This window comes from Apteryx rowi, unplaced genomic scaffold (genome assembly GCF_003343035.1).
Source record: "Apteryx rowi isolate R43461 unplaced genomic scaffold, aptRow1 scaffold_56, whole genome shotgun sequence".
Taxonomy (NCBI): Eukaryota; Metazoa; Chordata; class Aves; order Apterygiformes; family Apterygidae; genus Apteryx; species Apteryx rowi.
This window is the reverse complement of record NW_020450827.1, coordinates 3,368,355-3,390,015: the sequence shown is the minus strand read 5'-3', so window position 1 is coordinate 3,390,015 and position 21,661 is coordinate 3,368,355. Positions and strand designations below refer to the sequence as shown.

Below are 21,661 nucleotides of genomic sequence, written 5' to 3'. Positions count from 1 at the left end.
TAATTACATTGCTGAGAAGCAATTTGCTTTGCATGTGTGCAGCTACTTCTCTCTTAGAAAGCCAGCAATAAATTACGTTGTGAAACAATATAAGCTCGCTGTCTTGAGCAGAGACGGGGGCTTTGCCCAGTGCTGTGGGGTGGACAGGTCTGGGCCCACATCCCCCGGCCCTTGCGGGGTGCATCGGGGGGCCCCTGCAGTGCCGAAGCACTGTGTCGATGCAGCCACGTGGCATCTTTTTGGATGCATCTTGCTGCTGTGGCAAATAAGCCACAGACCTGAACTTCACACAGGTTGCCCAGCGCTGACAACACTGGTTTAGAAGTTGTAAAGGAAACTGTGCCAGTGCTTGCAGCCCTGTGGGAAGCCGTACCAGTATAAACCAGTACTGTGCATATAGTGGAATTTATGTGCCAGCATAACCATGCCATCTCCCCTCTATCACCCAAATTGCACAGCTCCAGAGGCATGGAAATCCTACGTGGCTGCACACATTGCTTGGTGCCTTCCACCCGAAGGCTCCCCCGGTGCAGGGACGTTTGCTGTGCACTGCTTTGCACTTAGTGCAGTCATTGGCACAGAGCAACGTAGGTGTAAAAAACCTCAAATCAGCTTTGGGGACTATTCGGCAGTTATAATAAGCAAGTGCAAGCAGACCCCCGAGTCTTCCCAGGCTGTGCATGCACCGACCACCCTGGCCAGGAGCTCCCCGTGTGCAGCACTCCATCCTCAAGGCGCTTAGTCCTGACAACCGCAGCCACTTTGCTCTTCAGCAGAGCAGTTCCCGAAACGCTGGGCTGGGCTGCACCCTTCAGCCACGAGGCAAACACTTTTCGCAGCACGCCAACGACAGACAGAAGGACGGCCACTTCCTCAAATGCAGAGAGATGCACACAAAAACCCAACGGCGCTGCCGTGCTGGCTGCCAGCGCTTTGCAGCGGAGGCTGGGGACGGACCGCTGCGACTCCGGTGCCTCTGAACTGGCGTGACCGAGGTGGTATCAAAGAGGGGGCAAAAAAAAAAGGGGGCAAAAAATCGCATACGTTGCATCTGGGAAGCGAAAGGGAGAGCGCTGCGGAAAACAAGAAGGGCAGGAAAGTACTTTTATGGGGTTGCTGACAGCCACTCGCAAAGGAAGGAGGAGGAAGTACATTAGCAAATCAACCTTAATCGCGCCGTCACTCTGCAAGCAGGGGATCAAACCCCGGGCACCGGATTCCCAGAGGACTATAAGAGCTTCGTTTCAACCAATCTCCTAAGCGTGTCCTCCTCAAAAAAAACAAAAACAAACAAACAAAAAAACCCTCCTGATCCAAAATGTCACTCAAGCTGCCCCGGAACTGGGATTTCAACCTGAAAATGGATGCTGCAAAAATAGGTACAGTTATTGCTTCTTTATGCCCGTAACGTTTCTGCTTGAGCTGGGGCCTTTCAGGCGTGAGCCGTGGGCCGGGGCTGCTGGGGACCCCGCTCCGGGGGGTGCTGGCACCCAAATCCAGCAGCAATCGCGAACGTGGCCCAGACCCGAAACCCCACTGCTGGCCTGGGCATGGGTATGGGCGAGCACTAAGCCGCCGCCGCCATCCCACGACCCCCAGCTGCCGCTTTCTAGTGGTGCCGGACAGCAGGGCGATTTGCAAATCATTTGCAAAAAGCCATTTACAAAGCTACTGTGAAATGACGCTGCTGGAGCGTGGCCAGGGAGGATGCTTCGGGGCTGCTGCACTGGGTGTGCCAGGAGCGTGGGGACTGGGGCCGGGACCACCCGACGCCCAGGCTTTCGGGAGATTTCAAGCACACACAGGGCCCTTGCTCTGGCTCATTTTGCCAGGACAGGCAGTGAAATACCTGAGATGCAGAGAGGTGCAAGGCTGGAAGAAGCAATCTCGCCCGCGCTCAGGTTTCTTAGCCCACCCTGACGTCACTCGTTTCCTCCTGCGGTGTATCCAAACCTGTTTTCAGGTCGTGCAACCGGGGGAGACACTGGCTCAGGGCTCAGCTCACCCCGGGAGGGGATACGGGGTGCTCCAGTCCTTGCAAGGACACCGGGGCACAAGGAGGGGTGCACGGGCCCGGCCCCGTGCTTGCGCGGAGGCCGTTGGCCGTCCTTGTGCCAGCGACGAAGTGTGGTCACTCGGGTCGGGCTGGTCAAGGCACAAGCCACATCGCTGCTGCTGGGCTGCGGGCGCCGGCGGCTGCGGTGGCCGGAGCCGTCCGGACGCTGTGGGGTGTGGGGGGGGCCATGCTTTGGTCCATGCAGTCCCTGCTGTGCACTTGTTGGAAAAACACCTCCTGGTTTGAAGGAAAGCTTGGGAAATTGGGCCATCGAAAGCGATGCCCAGGCATGCCGTGAATTTTCCTTGGGCCCGCGCTGAGTTTTACGCTGTTGATTTCTCCCTGCGGCAGGGAGTTAAACAAGATGGTGTCTGCGGCGCCGAGCTCTTCCCGAACTGCCATCTTTCTCGGGAATTGCTTCTTGCCAGCAAATCTGCTCGCAATTGAATTACTAGTATTTTTTGTAAGCGTTGCTTTTGCAGCTCAAAGTCCCAGCCACCGGAGGCCTCGAGCAGCGCTGGAGCGGGGTGCGGGAACTGCCACCCGCGAGGCTGTTAGACAGGCCCGGTTTGGGTTGCGCTTTGGCTCCCAGCTCGTGGCATTCCCGTGCCGCCGTCCGCCGGAGCGCAGAGCCCCACATCTCCCCGCTGCGTGGACACCTCCAAAAACCCCCTTCCCACCCCTCCTTTTCATTTCTATCCAGGGAGCCGTTGGTTTGCCCCCCTGGCTCAGCCTCGCTGCCCCTGGGAGGCGAGGAAGACGCAGGAGGCAGCGGAGCTGTGCTGTTTTTATTCCCCCAAAGGAGACGGCTGCCGGGAAAGCGCCCGGGGGACGTGGGCTGCAGGATGCGCTCGCTCTCAGCCCGCTCGGCTGCAGAGAGCCGAGGGTCCGGCACAACTCGGTGCATTGACTGCTCTCCCAGTTTGAGGTTTCTGGCCGGGCCGTTCCCGCCGGGCATGGGAGCGGCAGGGATGTGACTTGCCTCCGGAAAATAATTGCAAAGCCCCGTTAGTCACTGGCGTCCTCGCCAGCTCCTCCTGGGCTGCGCCGTTCGCTGGCCCTTGCCACGGCGCATGACAGCTTGCAGGCCCAGGACAGCGCGCGGCATCCCATGTCACCTCCGAGTTACTGTTCCCAGACAGCTTCACTTGAAAAAGCTTTTCATCAGTTTTCAGTGAAAATTTTGCTTTTTGGAGGCAGAAAAACCTCAAAGTAAGGGCTGTGTTACTGTCTGGGCTCTCATTTCCTCCACAAACCGCCTCTGAAAAATGCCGAGGAAAATGCAAAAATATCGCTTTCCGCGACAGAGCCGATTTTCATTGCAAGGCCTGCACGAGCCCCGCTGCTTGTAACCCATTTGCTGCGTTCTCGGCACCCCCTGCCCCAGTACAGCAGCGCCGTCACGTGCCGTGGCGCCAGCCCACGGCACCACCGGCCCCCGCGGTGCAGTTTCTCCTTTGCAAGCAGGGCTGGGGCAGGACCCGTGTTTGGAGCACGCGGCAGGACGTGGGCACCTCGCCGCAATGGGGCTGGAGGAGGAGCAAGGATGCTTTGGAAGAAATAGTAAAATTCAGAGGCCTTTACCGCAGGAAACGCTTCGGGGAGCACCTCGGTCACTGGTGCCGGTGCCCCGCAGAGGTTGCAAGCGCTGAGCTGGGGGAAAAGCTTCCCCCAGCCCCGTGTCAAAACCCAGGCAGGACTTTGAGCACGCCTAGCCCTCGCCGCAGAAGGCTGAAATGTGGCAAAGCGGTCGGGGAGGGAGCCACAGCTTCGGGACCGCTGGTTTTGTGTGGGCAGAAAGTTTTCCTAGAGGCAGGAATAGGCTGGGGGTGCCGGTGAGACCTTGCGCCCGCATGCAGGGCACGAGGCCGCGCACACCGCGGAGGAAGGAGACCCCAATCTATCCCTTCTCATGCACGTTCGTTTTGCACCAGATGAAGCACGTTAAAGGCTGCAGAGGATTTCCATTTCCACTTCCTGGCTAATTCAGGCTTTGGCCGGGTCGGTTAGGGCTGGGAGCAGGCAAAGCACCCCGGTAGCAGCAATGGCAGGTTTTCCCGCGCCGTCCCCATCTCAGACACCCGTGAGGCGGTTTAGGGTCGGCTGGCCGTGCCTCAGAGTCCTTCCAGCATTTCTCCGATTTCCTGTCTCCAATGCTGCGGTTAGCGGCTTAATCATCACGGTGCCGCGCAGCTCGCTGCTCGAAAGGGCTCGCTTGGCCCTTCCTTCCCGCAGCGTCCCAGCACGCAGGGCATCGACGCAGCCACCCCGGGCTAAGGCGATGGAGAGATGCGGTGCTCTCCGTGCCTTCCCTGTGCTTCGAAGATGATTTGGGGGGGAGGGTAGCCGTCCTTCCCCAGGTTTCTAGTGGAAATGCTGGTTTCTGCAGGGAGAACGTGGGCTCAGAGCCTCCCGGCCGCTCTCCCGCCGTGCAACAAGTCCATGGCGCCTGCGCTGTCGCCAAGCCTCGCTCGCGAGGACGCCGGGCACGCCAGCGCCTTCTGGAAAGCCCGACCGGGTTTCTTGCGCTGGGGGATTTCGAAAAGGGAAGCAGGTCGGCGCTGCTGACCTCTGAAGCCATCACCAATTGCCCTGAGCGCGGTGCAAAACCAATTTCTCATGCTTGGCCACCCGCTGCGGGCGTCCTTGTGCCCTGAGCTCCCGCACGAGCGCTGCACTGCAGCCGGCCCCGAGCTGCGGCGCTGGCTCTGCTCCAGGGGGTAATTTTTTAGTTTTGCAGCAGAGGAGTGCAGCGGATACGTCATCTCCTTCGCGGGAGCCGGCTGGGCGTCACTCGCTCCACTTAGCCGGGGAGAGCCGAGGCCCCAGCAAGTCCCCACACGGAGCTCAGCCAAGCTGAAATCCCCTGTAGTCATATAACTATTTTCACCCGGAGCCCGTTAACGCTGACCGAGCTAGCTGAGATGGGCACACAGCAGCTCCTGCAGTGCCCGGCCCAGAGACAAAAATGAGCATCTCTCTGGAAACAGTCCCTCCGCAGGGGCATTTAGTGTTGCAGAGGCACCTAGAGATGCTGCAGAGATCTGGCTGCCGCGTGCAAATCCCTGGGCCCAGGCGCCGGGCACGGCGACGGCACGAACGGGGCTCAAAACCCGTCCAAGCAATGCTAACGGGAGACAGGGAGCAGCACCTTCCTGCCCAGGAAACCCGCACTTGCGCTTTTTTCCCACCAGATCTCCTTACTACGGGAACAGCCTCTTTGGAAACGTCAGGCAACGAGCTCCCTAGACCGAAGGGGTATTTTGCAAGTGGTCTTTTCGAGGTCGGCTGAGGCGTTCTGCTATCGCCGCTGCAATCAGCTGGGGGGAGGAGGGCGTTAAAAAAAAATAAATAAAGCACGCTACCATCAAAAAAAAAAAAAGCTAATGATTTTCTTCTCACTTGCAAGACAATTACTCCCACGCAGGAAAAAGGAAGCATACCCTGACAGATACTGCAGCCGCTTCCGCTCCTCTCCAGCCAGTGCACTCTGCGCAGGCAGAGGGGCAGAGCGCGGCTCTCGCTGCCTCCTTCCCGTTAGCGCTCGCTTTAGCCCGGGATGGCGGCAGCTGCCCTTCCCTGACCGCCGGCCCTCTGGCGACAGGGCTCGCCGCACCCCATGTCCCTCTTCCAGCCGGTCCCTCTCTTCCTCTCACCAGCCCGCTCCAAGAGCGTGATGACGGGTGAGCCGGTGCCCGCTGGCGCCCGCCCAGCCTCCCCCAACCCGCTCGAGCGGCCCCTGAAGATCGGCTGGCTCAAGAAGCAGCGCTCCATCGTCAAGAACTGGCAGCAGCGCTACTTCGTGCTCAAGGGCCAGCAGCTCTACTACTACAAGGACGAGGATGATGCCAAGCCGCAGGTACGAGGGGTGGCGCGGGGCGGCGCGGAGCTTTGCGGGTGCCAGCCGGCCCTTCCGCGGCCACGTTTGTAGCTACACGGGCCAGCATGGGCGTTAAAGAGGTTTTGTGCCTCAGGGAGGTGGTAGAGGCGCATCCAAGCTAACCCCATCGGGATCCTTCATATCTGCGCTTAAATTCATGCAGCGCCCGGAAGCCCTGCGAGGGGCTGGGTGCTGCCCAGGTGCTGGGAAAACACAACGGGGGAGAAAGCTGCTGTCATCCTCCAAGGTTCATTTCCACCATCTCTTCCCTGTTTGGGGAAGTTTCAGGGCAAGAGGTTCACTTCCGACGGAAAAGCCGGTCTGCGCAGGAATGGTCACCGGTGGGAAAAGCAATGCCCAGATAGGAAACTGGAGCTAGGGGAGGGCAGCAAGCGGAGCTTGGTGGCAAGCGCGGGGCTGAGACTGGAGGCACTGAGGTCTCGTTGCTGGCTCTGCCCTGTCTCGGGGGTGCCGGGGAGGAGCGGTTTCCCCAGTTGTAAAGAGAGATGTAGAAACAGAAAGTGCTCTACGAAAGCTTATCGCTCCGGCTGGCGTTTGCCCCGCTGCAGAGGCTCTCGCCCGCGGGCTGCTGCGCTGTCCCGGGTGATTTGGAGCCGCTCTGATCCTGCCGGCGTTTCTGCAGCTGTAATTTTGGCTTTTGCAGTGCCGGCAGTCCCCACCGCTCGCAGGAGCTGAGGTGGCTTTTGGGTGGTCCAAACTGCTGCAAAACTTGATCGCTGTCACCCAGCCTCATTTCCTGCACCAGGCAGCCCCCCCACACCTCGGCCGTCGCCCCTCCGTGGGGACAAAATGGTTGTTTTCCTTTTTTGCAGGTTTTTCTCCCTTTTTTTCACCCCCTCTTCCTTTCTCTGCTCCTCTCCCACTAGCATTGGGGTTTGCTTGGTTTTTGTTTCAAGGGACTCTGTGTAAAAGGAACAAGTTTCTTCTTTACTCCAGTGTGTCCTGTCTCCTCAGGTCTTTCTTCTTCCACTCCCAACGGGGGATAAAAACAGATAAAAGTGAAAAGGGAGAAGAAAAAAGTATAATATAATATACTAACATATAATAACCAGTTTTCTCAGCTTGAGAACCAGTTCATCACAAAAAAACAGCACTTAAGAAGTGTCCCTTATTGCCTGAAAAGTCTTTTCTTTTACAAGATTTTTTTTTCTTTGCAATGAGAAAAAAACATCAGCTCCTGAAACTTGTTTAAACGGAGGATTTTGGTCTCGAGGGCTGCTGCGGCCCACGGTAGTATCAACCTCGGGCGGATGAGACGATGCAAAATGGGCGTCTGCAACTCCTGCTCTGCTTGGCCCTAGGGCTGCCTGTCTCTGCAGGGAAGCACCATCAGGGAGGTGGCCGGCACCCTGGAGGAAGGAGGGAAGTTCATCTTCGAAATCATCCCAGGTGAGGCTGCGAGCACCCTGCATCTCCACTTCACTCCACTTTGTCGCATGCTTTTCGGCTGGACCAGAGATGTCCGAGCCCAGGGAGGCTCTTGGGGCCAGGTCTTGCTCAAGATCTGATGGAGCAGTTCCAAAAATTAGTTGGAAAAAGTGTTTTCATGGTTTGGTTTCATTTCCTTTCAATAACAGAGAGCTTTCTAGCCTGCCTGTCATTTTGCTTCCCCCTTATTTTCAGTGTCTGCACAGCACTGCATGGCATGTGATAATTCATGTCTTGCTTTTACTACTCATGAGTCAGCCCCGTGTCACCGCCTGTGGCCAGGGCCCTGAGCCTGATCTCTGCACTCGCGACGGCACTGATGCAAGGGGAGGACACTTCCCTCACTGTAATTTTAAGCAGTTTTTGTTCGCTTGTTGAACAGCTTCAGCACGAGTGAAACAAGAGTGCTGCTTTCTTGCACAGGGAAAGTAGAGATTAATGGGGGATTTGGGAGCCCAAAACTTATAGCAGAGAAACCAACAAGTATTTTTGCCTTCCCTCCTCCAAATCCCTTTATAAACGATTTTTTTTGCAGGGATCTCCGGAGACCAGAATCGGGCAGGGCAGGACCCCTGCGTGCTCATGGCGAACTCCCAGGCTGAGATGGAGGAGTGGGTTAAATCTATCCGCAGAGTGCTGGGCTCGGCCTCAGGAGGTAAAGGGGAGCAGGAACAGCCCTCAGAGAGGCCGTTTTGTAGCATCCTGTGCTCCGTGGTACCTTTTACACAAGGAATTCAAACCTTGAAACTGGAATGGGGAGCAATGATTATTATTTATAATGCAGTAATGCCTTTGAAACCATCTCATAGACTGGCCCCTGGGGTGCTGGGTCTGGTATAAACATGGGCAGAGTTAAGGAACTGGTAGTCAAGCATGAATGAGGATCTTTGGGCTCAGTTTGACCCTTTGGGGACTTTTCTCATTGACCCATTAACTCCAGCAAGCGCCAATCTCAAGGACAACTTCTATTCAACAGGTCAGTGACAGAGCAAGGAATAAAGCACAGGAAAATATCCTGCTGTTCACCTCCTCGTTTTCTTGCTCTGCTTCTCAGAGTGCCCAGCCCTCCTTCCCCCGTTTCTGCTGGCTCTGCTCTCTGCAGTGTCTCCCCGCCACGTGCTCGCCCAGCGTGCGGGCCGGCCTCGCAGGGACGGGGTTGCTGCTTGCAGGCTTGCGGGCAGTTATTTATGCCATTGCAGAATCGTGGTCAGGGAAACGTAAAGCATTAACTGCTTAGGAAGGAGCAAACCATCGATTTGTCACCGCCGGTGATGCACTTGGAGGAGGAGGCAAGGTCACCGTCCTGTGCTGCAGCTTGCGAGACGAGCACGATGTAGCTCTGCTCTCCACCGGGGTCCGTAGCTCCCACATTAATATAAATCGTAGCAGCTCAAAGGCAAGTGGGCGCTGCCGATATGAGCTTTTTTTTGCTGTAACCCTGCTACAGTAAAAGATAAGCCTCGCCTGGATCCTGATGCAGCCAGCTTCCTCTGAGGTCGAGGTGTCTTCTGCTTTTATCCTGAAACACGCTGTGCCGCAGGGGAGGCGCTGTTACTCGTCTAAAATTTGGATTGCTTGAGAGAGATTTTCAGGGCACTGCCCCGCCCTGATCTAATATAAAATAACTCCAGGTCTGATCCATGGTTAAACTGAGGAGGCTGCCAGTAGGATAAAGTGACCTTGCATGAGTGAAAACATAGGTTCGTAGTAACACGGAGAGCCCTGAGCATAGCAGCGAAGCCAGGCACTATGGAGCTGCATTTTATGTCGATGCAGAGGTTAATGGACTCCTAAACTTCATGCTTTAGGCTTTTGGCTTCAACACAAGCCGAGGCAACGCGTGCCTTTAGAGCAACCCGCCGCACGGTGGAGGTTTTGGCAAGAGCCGTGGTGGAAGAGCCCCACGTGACTCAGATACAGATAAGGCAGCTGGTGGTGAAGTTGTGCTGCTGCTAAAAGGCAGAGCGGCTGCAAAGGGCCAAGCGCCGCTTTCCAAAACCTCTCCAGCCTCCCCGGGCCAGCGCGCGCCAGGAACCGCTTCGTGGGCCGGCTCCCCCGGCAAAGTGACACCTCTGCTGCCAGAGGGAGGGCACGGAGCGCGCTGCTGGCCCAGCGAGGCTTCCCCAAGCAAATGCAAACCCCAGCCTGCAGGGTGCTAAGCCTTATCAGCTACCAAAGGAGGAAGGAGGAAAAAAAAAGAAAAGCAAAAACCCAGCCATTTGCTTGTACTCTGCACAATGACGGGTTTATAGTCATTATTTAAAAGCATAAACAAGTCTCCTATAAATGAAAAACCCCCACAAGCGGGCAGGTGCTGACAAGCCTTGCGGTTCCCAGCAAGAGCATTTACGAGTGTTATACTGATCCGGAGGATACGCAGGGAGTATTTCAGCCTTCGGAGCACAAGGCAAACGGACTGAGCAGGCATTGCCAGGGCAGAATATGGTAGCGGGCCATCGGACCCCTTGCCGTTAAAACCGTGGAGCCGGGCCCTTGCTGCTGTTAGCATGCCGCAGGCTCTGCGGAGGAAGAGCTGGGATGCGGGCTGCTGCATTCCCCCCCTCGAGCTGCTCTTCTGCTGCGAGTTCGGCAGGAAAAAGCCCTTGCTCCGCAGGAAAGGTACTGCCCACTGTAAAATACTGCTTTTGCTCGCACAGGGGAGATTTTGGGGGGGGGTGATAGGAGGGAGAGAGGGAAGGAAAGCAGCTAAATAAGTAAGACAGCCAGCCCCAAGTCTCTGCAAGGCTTTTGCAGCTCACTTCTAGAGACTTCTGTTTTACTACTGATCTTTCCCTGAAGAAAATCAAGGGCTGGAAGCAAGGGAGCCCCCAAGCCCAGCTTGGCTCTGGCAGTTTTGCTCTCAAACCAGAGTTCCTGGCTTTTAAAGTGCTGGACTACCGACTTCTCCCCAAGCCTGAGGTGTCTGCACACCTGGGAATGCGACTCAACTTCTAGCCGTCTCCCATGCCCTGCACGTCCTTTGCGTTTGCCCCACGAGCTTGCGCTCCCTCCCAGCGCCCTTGCGCCTACCTCTTTGCTTTTCCTGTTCCTCTCTCCTCTGCTGCTGCTCCTCGCTATTAGGAAGAAAAGCAGGTACTGCCTGATACGCGGCCGTAGGTAACGCACCTTCAGCGCTGTTGGCCGGATGCTTTACGGTGCTAAAGGTCTGTAAGGAGGGCAGAAAAAAAATCACCAGTATGGTTGGGAAGCAGGAATAGAAAAGCTTGGAGAAGAATTTTTCTGCTCAAGCCAAACCCTAATCTTGGCAAGTCAGAGCTGCTGCTGAAATTTATAAGGTGGCACAGTCAAAGCAAGGGTCTAGAGCATCCCTCTGTGAAGCCATCATTTAGCGGGGTGACAGTGTTGCTCATCGCCCTGGAGCAAAGCTTTTAACCCATGTGTCCTTTCCCTAGCGGTGTTTGGTCAGCGCTTGGTAGAGACCATGGCCTACGAGCAGAAATTTGGGCAGCACCAGGTCCCCATCCTGGTGGAGAAGTGTGCAGAGTTCATTCGGGAGCACGGCATGAGCGAGGAGGGCATCTTCCGCCTCCCTGGCCAGGACAACCTGGTGAAACGGCTCCGGGATGCGTTCGATGCTGGAGAAAGGCCATCATTTGACCGGTAATGCTGGATTCCCCCCTTTTGAGCCCTGAAATCTGAGGAAAAGCAGCCCATTGAACCCCCAGCAAGTCCAGAGGGGCTCAGCAAGGAGAGATTCAGCAAAAACCCAAAGTGCAGGCAAAGTTGGAGTGGGGCAGGCCAGGTGGGGAGCCAAGCTGCTGATATTAGGTTGACAGGGGAAAAAAAAATAGAAAAGAGTGTTTAGAAGTGTCCCTCACCCTCCTTCTCCAAGGCCCACGCTTGAGACAGGTCCCTGCTGAGATTGCAGATAAGGTAACACTTCTCCCTGCTTTCCTGCCCTGAGCAGCTGAGGTTTGTATAAGGAGGAAGTTTAGAGAAAGGAGAGCAAGCAGAGGGTTGTAAAAGAGTTCAGAGAAAGTCCTAAAGCTCAAGGTAGAATTGCTTTCCTCATGGCTTCCCCAAAGCTAATAGAGAGCTGGCTGTCTCTGCAGAGCTCCTGTACCCCAGACCTCGTCCCTGGCAACGTAACTCCTCTGAGAGCACAGCGAGATGCTCTAGAGAGAGATTTGCAGCTCCTACCCCTGCCATGCCCTATGCAAAATGAGAGAAGAGGGAAAGCACTCAGCTGCAGCTCTTTATAAAGCCCCGGTGATTGCTCCCAGAGCAGCTGCCCAAACTCCGAAGGTGCCTCGTTATGGCTAACAGGGGGGCCCACCTCCTGGCCCCGCTGAGCCGGGGTTTAACCCCTCGCTCTCGGCTCCCCAGTTTGGGGAAGGAGGCTTTGTGCAGAGCAGCTTCCTTGAGCCGCCCTCGGTAGAGCTTGTCTCTGCATTCCCAGGCCTGTCCCGGACTGCAAAACTTTTCCTGTTTATTACCTGGCTTTATGCAGAAAGTGTGTTACGAGAAGCCACAGCGCTCTTACCTAAATAACCCCTGCGCCGCCCCGGGGGGGTGAAAGGCAGCGAGGCGGCTGCTCTGCGTGCGTAACCAGCCTGGCCTTTGGTTTTGCATCTGAATGTTTCTTGCTTTCCCGGTGCCTGTATCCTGCCGACACTTCCACAAAGCTTTCCTGTTGTAACCTGCATGGGGGTCATAGGAAGGTGAAGGCTTTTTTTTTTGCAGAAAATGGTTTGCAGTGAGGCATGGAGGAGGAAAGGGTAGCTGCTGATTTGGGCACCTGGTGGTGTTAACCCCGCGTTGCCAGGCTTGGGATGATCGGCGCTGGGGTCCCACAGAGATTTCTCTGTTCGGGTGACAGCAACCCCGTACACCTCAGCCAAAACTTTTTCTCATCGAGGTGGGAGCTGGGAAGGCCAATAACAGGAAGCCCACCAGCGCGCATGCCACAAGATGCTGGCTCGATCATCAGCACCATCTTCCCATCTTCAGACCGTCTTACATGTGACCAGGGTCTGTCGTGCAACTGAGATAGCAGTATCAAAACCCACGTATATGCCAAACTATTAAGTCAAATGAATAGCTCTTCCCCTGTTGTTCTATGTCACACTTCATTTTCCTCTTACCTCCTGTACCTCTGCACTTTGCTCTTACCATAGGCAGTATTTCCCTTGGTCACGTAGCACATGGTGAAGCCCTGGCAGCTCATACAGGTGGAGCTGTGAGATGTGACACTGGGGCGGGGATTCAAGGAGGTGCAACTACCGTCATTTCCCAACTCTTATCTAAACCCTACAAATGTTCATCCTCAAAACTGCAGGAGTTTGGGGCACAGGGACATCCTGCTTCTTCCAAAAAGCTCCTGGCGAGGCCACCAAAATCAAAGCAAAAGGGCTCATGAGTTGATTTTCCATGCACCATGTGGAAGCGAGAGCAGAATGGCCCTAGTGCTACAGCACCTGGATCAAAGTTGGGCAATCTAAGCAAAATGTACCCTCGAGTTCAACCACACAGTGCCCAGAAAATGCTCTGACAGCAAATGTCCTGGGAGCTTTGGAGAGCAGGAATGGGCAGTGGTTAAAACTGGAAGTGAGGCTTTTGCTGGGAATACAGCGTCCCAAAACTGCAGAGCAGCAGGTAACGCTGCTTCCGGCCAAGCTGGGCTTCCCCCTGCGACACCAGAGACCAGCAGCTCACTGGCTTGGCTGTTAAGGATGGCCGCAGCCGTCTGACGCTGCAGAGAGTATTCCTCCCCGGCCACGGCCTGTTTGGGTTTGCACAGGCACATTAGCCCAGACAAACACAGCCTGGGCGTCAAGGATGCCTAATGTTGTGTTTTGGTAGGCTCTACAAAAAGATGGCTTTGAAAAAACTCCTGCTGATTATATGGGTTAGTTAATAATAATAATAATATTAAAAAAAAAAGCACAACAAATCCTAAAAATAAATGACCTGGAGGATTTTTGCTAGAAGTTTATAACAGTTTAGCGGCTCCAAGGTGGGTCAAATGTGAGGCTGACAATCTTGACAGTGTCCTTTTGACATAATGTAAACTACATGGTATGCAAAGCTGCAAACATCTGTCCTAGCAGAACATCTTCAGTAATTGCTGTTAATCTTAAAAGCCCGGGCGAGCTTCGCCAGCTCTGTGCAGAGTGGGGAGCGCCTGCCAAAGAGGCGAATGCTAGACGGTATTTGCATGAAAGCACTTGTGAGTCAAAGGCGGGCTGGGAAGACTCAGCCGCGTACGAACGCTGGGGACCTGCCAGCCCTGCGATGCAGAAAGTCTCCAGCAGGCAGTTATTTTCCCGCGGGCTGAGTCCGTTCCCGAAGTGGGGCCGTGGTCCCCAGGAGTTTCCCCCTGGTTGGTTCGTCTGCCCTGTTGAGATCTCTTCATCCCCCATCTCTGTTCGGGGAGCTTAGATATATCTCCTGGTGCCGGGCCAGGGTTTGCTCTCGGGCTGGGCGCGAGCCTCCCGCGAGCAGCTCTTTCTGTGTTACAGCGATACGGACGTGCACACGGTGGCCTCGCTGTTTAAGCTCTACCTGCGGGAGCTCCCCGAGCCCGTTGTGCCCTGGATGCAGTATGAGGATTTTCTGCTATGCGGCCAAGTGCTGGATGCAGACAAGAGCAAGGTACAACAGGGCGTTTGTTTATCTCCTCCTCCCTGAAAACTAACCTCATTTAAACGGCGGGGCTTGGGGAGCTGGAGACGTGGCTGCTTGGCAGCAGCTGCTCTGCAGCAGCTGGTTCAGTGCAGCCTCTCGCCAGCCCTTCTCAGAGTTTCACTTCTTTGAATGAGAGTCTCGTTAGCTGGGCCACAAGGGCTGGTGTGCAATCACGAGGCTTTGAACCCGGCAAAAAAAAAAAGAAGAGAAAATCTCCCAAAGTCAGCGGGGTTTCCCAGCCTGACGACATGGGTTTATCTGCTTTACAGCTTAAGTTTCAGGGGCAGATCTCAGAGCTGCTCGGTGTCTCTTAGTTGAGCCCTTGAAGCAAGTGGAGGGTGTGAAAAGCAGGAGAGGAAGGAAGTGCAACATCCTGCAGCGGCTATCACCCTGAGCAGAGCTGGCGGAAGAGCTCGGGGCGAGAGCAAGGAAGGAAGTGGGGATTTGGGAGAAGGTTAGAGAAGCGAGAAGCGCAGAGGAGCAATCTTTTACTAACACTGTATTTTGATGGACCAGAAGCCTCCTCACCCCCCAAGAAAACACTCATGGATGTGGTTCATACAAACAGAAACACAAGTACACTGCAAAAGAATAAGGCAGATATCATCCTTAGCAGTGTGAGCACTACGAACCGCTGCGTTTGGCCCTACAAGCACCTCTATTTCAAGGGCAGGTGTTTCTTGCAGATGGTTTCACTTCAGGATGTTTTGGGTTAGAAATGCCATAAATATTTGTATACAAGAAATGTAAACAAATACATCTACAAATACAAATACATCTACAAATACAAATACATCTCATTACCTTTGAGACTGGGCGTGATCAGCTCTTTCACAAGGGCTCAGCACACCCGTGCTGTGCTGGATCGAAGCCTGCTCTCCCCTTTGCTGCTCTGGCAGTGACTATGCTGGGAAATCGGCCGCCTCTTCTTGCTGAGCCTCGTGCAAAACCTTGTGCAGGTCCATGCTGGGTCTTCCAAAGAAATGTCTGGATTTCATTTCCGAGGCGAGCAAATACCAAGAGGTGAGACTATACAGGGATGGACTGGAGGAACCAGGAGACATTTGCAATTCTTATATGTGAATTCATATGTGAACCTTTACAGAGCTATTTCTTAACTTGCATTTAGGGTCATCAGGAACTACTGAAGCAACTGTCCCTCCTTCCCCGAGACAACTACAACCTCCTCAGCTATATCTGCAGGTCAGTCCTTTGCGTAAGGTATAAACACCTCAGATTTCTTGCTTGTGAGTAAAAATATCACTCCAAAGACCGAAGCTGACTCCTCCAGTGAGGGCTCTCACAAGCTGTCATTTGGCATCAGATCCTTACCTTTGTAAAGGGAGAGTCTTACACCACAGGATGAACACATTATGGAGGTCTGAGCATAAATGTCTACCCCAAAGTCCCAAAACTCGCTTGTGAGCCATGAGAATTAACATGAAGTGCAGTATTTTAGACTAAGTCTTTTACAATTAAACTGTTGAGTTTCACCCAGCTTGGCCCTGGGTGATGTGTGATTTTTTTCTCTGGCACTGCGATTAAGATTAGATTTTTTTCCTTCCTTTTTTCTTTTTTTTGGGGGGTGGAGGGAAGAGGAGAACGCAGCAGCTCATCACGTGGCAGTTTCTCTACTGACATGAGACAAAGCTCCAGTGCAGTTATACGAGACATATATTCTACCCTTGGGGTTTAGCAGAAGAGCTAGACAGATTATCAGGATTTTATAACAGCCTGCGTGTAGGAGTGTTTCTTCTCTGGCTTGGAATTTTCACCCTTGGATTCTGGCAGGTTTCTACATGAAATACAGTTGAACTCTTGTGTCAACAAGATGAGCGTGGATAACCTGGCAACAGTGATCGGAGTGAATCTCATCAGGCCAAAGATAGGGGATCCTGCGATTATTATGAGAGGTAAAAGGGACTCCTGGAATGATTGGCATAGGAGCACATGATACACTGAAATATTCAGGTAGCTGCATCCACAGTCTTAAAATTTAAAGCTTTCTGAAGTAGACCTATGGATATAAGCCAGACACGTGTCTGGGCACAGTAACACTGCAGGGCAGTGAAAAGCCACAGGTAATCAGCTGGGCTATAAATGTGTCTATGGTAAAAAATGCCCTAGGAGCTGAACTGTGCATTCTCTCCGTTGATTATTCCAAAATATTCAGGAAGATGGTAAAGTCACCTTTCTTTCACCCAAAGCAGGGAGATGTGAAATTCTTCTTGAAGAAACAAGGGAAACTCAGAGAAATAACTGCTTAGATGAGCCAAACAATGTAATCCCTTGGGCAAGGGACAGATGCACCAGAACTAAGAGAAGAAATGCTGTAAGGCCAAAGATTTCCCTGCTCTACGGAGCTAAGGCATGATGATCCCTGATGCTGAAGGTCATTCATGCACAAATGGTCCGCAGACTCATGCATGAGTTACATCCCATGCTCTCCCCAGAGGGGGATTTTCACACAGTCCCTCAGCTCTGCTCTGTTTTTAATAACATCTATTGCATGCTTGGAAGAAAAGTATGTGAGACCAGGTGCCTGGTTTAAAAGGATGACATAAATTCCTTCCTGACCTCCCAAACTCTTTCGCTGACGATATTCAGCTATCCAGTGGTATAACTGATGCTTGCAGTTTGCCTGCCGAGCTGAAGAAGCACATCTGCGGCTCGGTTCAGCTGAGCAGAGTCGCAGCTTGGTTGCTGTTCTGGCATGATACAAAAATCTCCCCCTTGAGTTAGTTTTATGATCATGCTCCTTGCATTCCCCTGCATTTCTGTCTGCCTCTGCGTCTCAGACACCAGAAAGACCAAAAAACATAAAAGCCAGGGGAAAGCTCCCCACATTGGGTTCGCTGCTGACGGATCTCCTGTTTGTTCCAGGCACACCACAGATCCAGAAAGTGATGACCGTGATGATAAGTGACCATGCAGACCTCTTTCCTGCATCCAAAGATGTGCCGCCATCTCCACCCACCCAAAAAAATAATGACTTCAAGAAAGCCCCCGTGCCGCGCAGCTCCGTGGGCTGGGACGCTGCAGAAGACCCTGCAGTGTCCGGGACAGACAGCTTGATTCGAAGGCAAACAGTAAGACTAGATCCTTGGAGAAATGGCCAGCAGTGTTTTTAATAAAGGGCTGGTTAATTATTATGGGATCTAACAGGTCAGCAAGCCACTAAGAGCACTTGCTATTAATAGGCTAAAGATCTGTAATTGTCACCCCTGGAATATCTATGTCAGGAAAATGAGTTCTTTCCTGTGGAAAATTTACTCTTCTGGGAAAAAATCAAAACTCTTAAAGCTTCTTAGCTAAAAGGCAGAACAGATGAAACCCTTTCAGTTCATGCTGGCGAAGTGAAAATGCTGAGGGCTTTTCTCAGAAAGAGATAGTCTCTGCAAAAAGCTCTTTTTAGCAGAGAACACACTTCAAGCCAAAATCTTTTTTATAGAAAACTTTTGGTCATTCTTGCTAGCATGTTAAAATGTGACCTTTGTAAATACTGCAGTTTCTGTAGTCGCTGCAACCTATGTCTGCATGCACGACAGGGTGAAGACAGTCTAATGCCATAGGTCTGTTTTTCAGAGAGACGACCTGAATGCCAGCAGTGCCACTGGACCAGCTGCCAGTTCAAGTGTGCCCGGAGAAGATAATGATGTGAAACAATCCAAAGATCCTCTGGGAATGTGGAAAATGCAGTCTAGGAAAAGAACTCAGACTTTACCTAACAGGAAATCTTTCCTGACGGCTGCTCCTCAGGGGGAGAAAGGCAGCAATGACAAAAGTGACATATTTGCTAGTGACTTTTGGAAATCCTCCCCAGGAACCAGCGTGCCTTCTGGGCTCCCTGATGGACATAAAAGAACATTGTCTCATGATCTTTTTAAGCTGCTTGACCTTCACCGGGCTTCAACTTATGATAACGTACCTACCTCTCAGGCGGAAAGCAGGGAAGGCAGCTGCTCCAGCCCCGGCACAGTGAGCAGCAGCTCCGATAAGCAATTTCTACCGAGCCTCAGCCATCAGCCAAAGGAGATGGCCAGCCCCGCCAGCAGCCCGGCCGAGGTTTGTGATTCTGGTCAGGAGAGCAAGGAGTTCCTGCTGAGCATGATCCTGAAGCTGGAAAAAGAAATGGAAGAACAGAAGAATAACTACGAAGAGCAAATTAAAAGGTAACGCACTGCCGAATGCTGCCTTGTGGAGAGTGTGAAGTCTTCAGCCCATACTATTACAATACTAGTACTTCACAGAATTATTTACCAGTAATAATATACAGCATATTATAGTAATGACTAAGGTTACAGTATAGTATTATAGTGTACTGTCTAGAATTCAATGCTCATGTCCTGTAAAGTCATGATGTAGTTGCTAATATTATTATATTACTACCATATTAATTCTGCAATAATTATATGGTCATGTATTGTGATTATTGCATTACATGATGTGGTCACTGAGGGTCAGGGGAGCAGGGATTTAGGTTCAAACACTGCCACTATTCTGGACCAGACACCCCAGTGCTGCTAGGCATCTCCCAGGGTGGAGGAGATAAGTTCTGCAGCTCTGAATTATTTAATTGCTTAATGACAGGGAGGACTGACCGATTAAGAGCCAAACGATGCCTTCCTAGCACTCTTCCAATTCAATCTTTTCACGCTCCTTTTCATTTCTCTTTGCAGCCTTGAGAAAGAAAACTACGAAGTCTGGGCCAAAGTGGTGAGGCTGAACCAGGACATTGAGCGGGAGAAGAAGAAGTCGGAGGACCTGGAACAAAAGCTGATTAACATGGAGCGCTCGCGGGAAGACATGGAGAAGAAAAACAAAATGCTTGAGAACGAGATAAAGAACTTTGCTCAATCCAGGAGCAAAGCCGATGCCAAAAACAACTAGAAGACACCTGGATGTGTGCAGACATAAAATGCAGCTGCACGGTTTAGCATCCAAAGGAACTGCCCAGCAGGATCAGAGCCAGGGACTCATATAGGCCAGTGTCCTGTTACAGACTTTGGGCTCGTTCGGAGGAAGGAGCCCAGGAATTAGAGGTTGGTTTACACTCTGAAACAGGAAATTTCAAAACTGTTCTTTAGCTTTATTTTACTTTTTAAATCCTCTGGCTGCTCAGGTTACCTGTAAAACAGGCCAATACTTCTTGCTGCTCAACCAGAATGCACTGTGGTAGGAGTTCAAGTTAAATATATATTATACTTAACAGAAATAAACCAGCAAGTGGTCTTCCTGTCATTCGGCTGTCTCCTTGCTGAAGATATCATAGTGGTTTGAGTGGAACAAAAAGACTAAATCCTGGAACCGGGGAGGCAGAAAAGACCCCGGTCTGAAGTGGCACAGCCTGTCACTCAGTGTGCCTGGACGCTGTGCTGCAAGGCACCCTCTGCAACGAGGTCGAGATGTTTGGATTAACACATATGCTTCTCACTCTTATAGAGTGAGAGAAGATGAGGCAGGCTTTCTGATCCGCCAAGAAGAGGTCTAATGCAAGGTCACTCGCTACGATGTGTTGTGCTAGACTCATCGATACTAGGGCTCCAGATACAAATAGTCTGAGCAGACTGATAAATCGTAAAAGCCTGTTTAGTTAAATTGCTGTTCAGTTGTTTTAGATCGCTGTTTCTTATAGCCCTGTGTTATATTTATCTGGTGCAGCTGCTGCTGAAGCCTTGGAGCACCGCTTCCAAGTATTTATACACGGAGCTCTTCGTACAAAGCAAGTCCTTTAGGAACTTTACTTGTTACAGAAAATGGGGCTTCTACCAGTTTCCCTGGGAGACAGTTTTCACAGAATAACAGATCTGAACTTATTTACTGCCTTTGCTTTTGTTTTTCATCATTTCATTGGTGTAGGTTAGGATTCCCTTGGTCACCTCGGTGGATACCTGGATTTGCACCCCAACTGTGATGCTGGAACTCTACCCATCAGGCATAAGGACCGGACTCGAAGGCCTTGTGCTACCACTTTGGCTGTTTCTAAATGCGTTGCTTTGGCTGCTTGTTCTCCCGCTGCCCGCCAGAGAGTTGGCCTTTGCCAGCAGTGATGCTGCTGGAAGCGTTCGGTGTAGGAAACAGAAGCAGAACCAAGACTGTCTTGGACCAGATGCACGGCTCTGTGGCTCTGGCCAAGCCAGGCAAGCATGGTGGCATTAATGCAAGGACACTGGGTTACTGTTACTTAGGATTTAGCTTTGGCAATTCAAAAGTTCAGCTCAAGACTGAAGGTTGCAGACCCTCTTGGTAGACATTGCTAAGAAAAAAAGGCCTGGAGAGAAAAACCGACACAGAGGAAACTACGTGAAAAACGGGGAGATGGGACTGGGAAAACGTTAATATGGAATAAAAGTCGGTATTGTCTATATAGCACTTGCTGTCATCAGCCTTGCTGTTGGGCACAAGACTAGCTCTAAAACTGAGCCAAGACTCCTTAGTCTCAGTCTCCTTAGTCTCAAATTTAGACTCACTTTGGTATTTTGAATCCATCTTTGCTCAGATACGGAGTAAGTATAGGCAAAGAAAAGGTTTGTGAAAGTTGAACCGCATTTAAGAATCCGGCCCATAAATAGCTCATCCCACCTGTAAACTCTGATTGCAGATACTTTTCCCTTCCCTAGGACCCCCAGGGACTGCACAGCTCCTCAGCAAGCAGCTCAGTAGTGGTGTCTTTAGACCCCGCAAAAGACCATAACCTTGAGAGAGCTGTTTGAGTGTTTCGTTTTATTTAACTTTTTACCTTTCCAGAGAGCTTGTTACGAATCTGCTTTTCCTTCACGGCAATGCCACGAGTGCGCATGGAGGCACGTGAGCGGGAGGAGGTTCAGGAGAAACTCGTCCATTGGACCCACGCGGCACAGGCCTGGCTCAAAACGAAACACGACCATCTGGGCTGGAAATGCCACACGCTCCTTTCTGTTAAGATAGAAGTGTGAAGAAGCAAATAATTCCCGCGCTGACTGCAGGAGATCGTAATGACGTGAAAAGCCTTGGCCGAGTCTCAGAAGTCACTGAGACTGGGGCAAGTGCACGTTACTTTAGTATAAACTGCGCATTCCTCCACTTCCTTTGCAGATAGGCTGCAAGAACCTCTATCAAGACACGTCTGTTTTCGAACGGCAGAGTAGCCTCTTTGAAGATATTCTGCCCATTAAAATGTGGAGTGTTTACAGTGGTCATATTTACAAGATAGGCTTTCCAAGGAGGTCAGGTGGTCTGGAAATTCCTGCATCTAGACCCACTAAACTGTGCATAATGCAGTGAAAAGATGATATCTTCTAGGATATAATTCCAGTCCTGCTCTTACTGTCTAGCATTCTTTGCATTAGAGCAAAAATCTGTTTTGTTGTTCTTACATATTCACGTCGGTGTATCCAGCCATCAGGGTTTGGTAGGCATGAGAGGCAAGAAAACAAAACTATCCTTCCCATGTTATTCTCGTTGGATCCCGAGCCAGTCACACTTATGCTGACTTTTCCCCTCATATTTTATCAAAGTTGCATTTTTGGCATGATAGTTACTTTCTTTTTTTAGCTTGGCTATTGCATAAAATAGCAAGTTGTTGTGGGAGGCGAGGTGGACGTGCGGGAAAAGCATCCAGCCATTATTTAGGATAGTTTATGCAAATG

At 52.0% G+C, this 21,661-nt stretch overlaps 1 protein-coding gene across 2 annotated transcripts; it reads left to right on the top strand.

The window, feature by feature from the left end:
* The first annotated feature begins 875 nt into the window (after window positions 1–875).
* Window positions 876–20,402, top strand: ARHGAP25 (Rho GTPase activating protein 25). Of its 2 annotated transcripts, none has more exons than XM_026081845.1 (11): window positions 876–1,379; window positions 5,716–5,915; window positions 7,259–7,346; window positions 7,921–8,040; window positions 10,799–11,006; window positions 13,868–14,000; window positions 15,163–15,236; window positions 15,825–15,946; window positions 16,917–17,122; window positions 17,619–18,205; window positions 18,713–20,402. In XM_026081845.1, the coding sequence occupies exons 1-11, from the start codon at window positions 1,319–1,321 to the stop codon at window positions 18,921–18,923; spliced, it is 2,010 nt and encodes a 669-aa protein (XP_025937630.1). In that variant the 5' UTR covers window positions 876–1,318; the 3' UTR covers window positions 18,924–20,402. The 2 variants fall into 2 exon arrangements, with proteins under 2 accessions (XP_025937630.1, XP_025937631.1); XM_026081846.1 differs by having other exon boundaries at window positions 1,324–1,379; window positions 5,661–5,915.
* The last annotated feature ends 1,259 nt before the right edge of the window (window positions 20,403–21,661 follow it).

What these genes read in the sequence shown, in the direction of transcription:
- ARHGAP25 (XM_026081845.1), top strand. Translation starts at nt 1,319, where the DNA reads ATGTCACTCAAGCTGCCCCGGAACTGGGATTTCAACCTGAAAATGGAT. An exon ending in CATCTTCGAAATCATCCCAG is followed by an intron (nt 7,347 to 7,920) that starts GTGAGGCTGCGA and finishes TTTTTTTTGCAG; the next exon opens with GGATCTCCGGAGACCAGAAT. An exon ending in TGGATGCAGACAAGAGCAAG is followed by an intron (nt 14,001 to 15,162) that starts GTACAACAGGGC and finishes ACTTGCATTTAG; the next exon opens with GGTCATCAGGAACTACTGAA.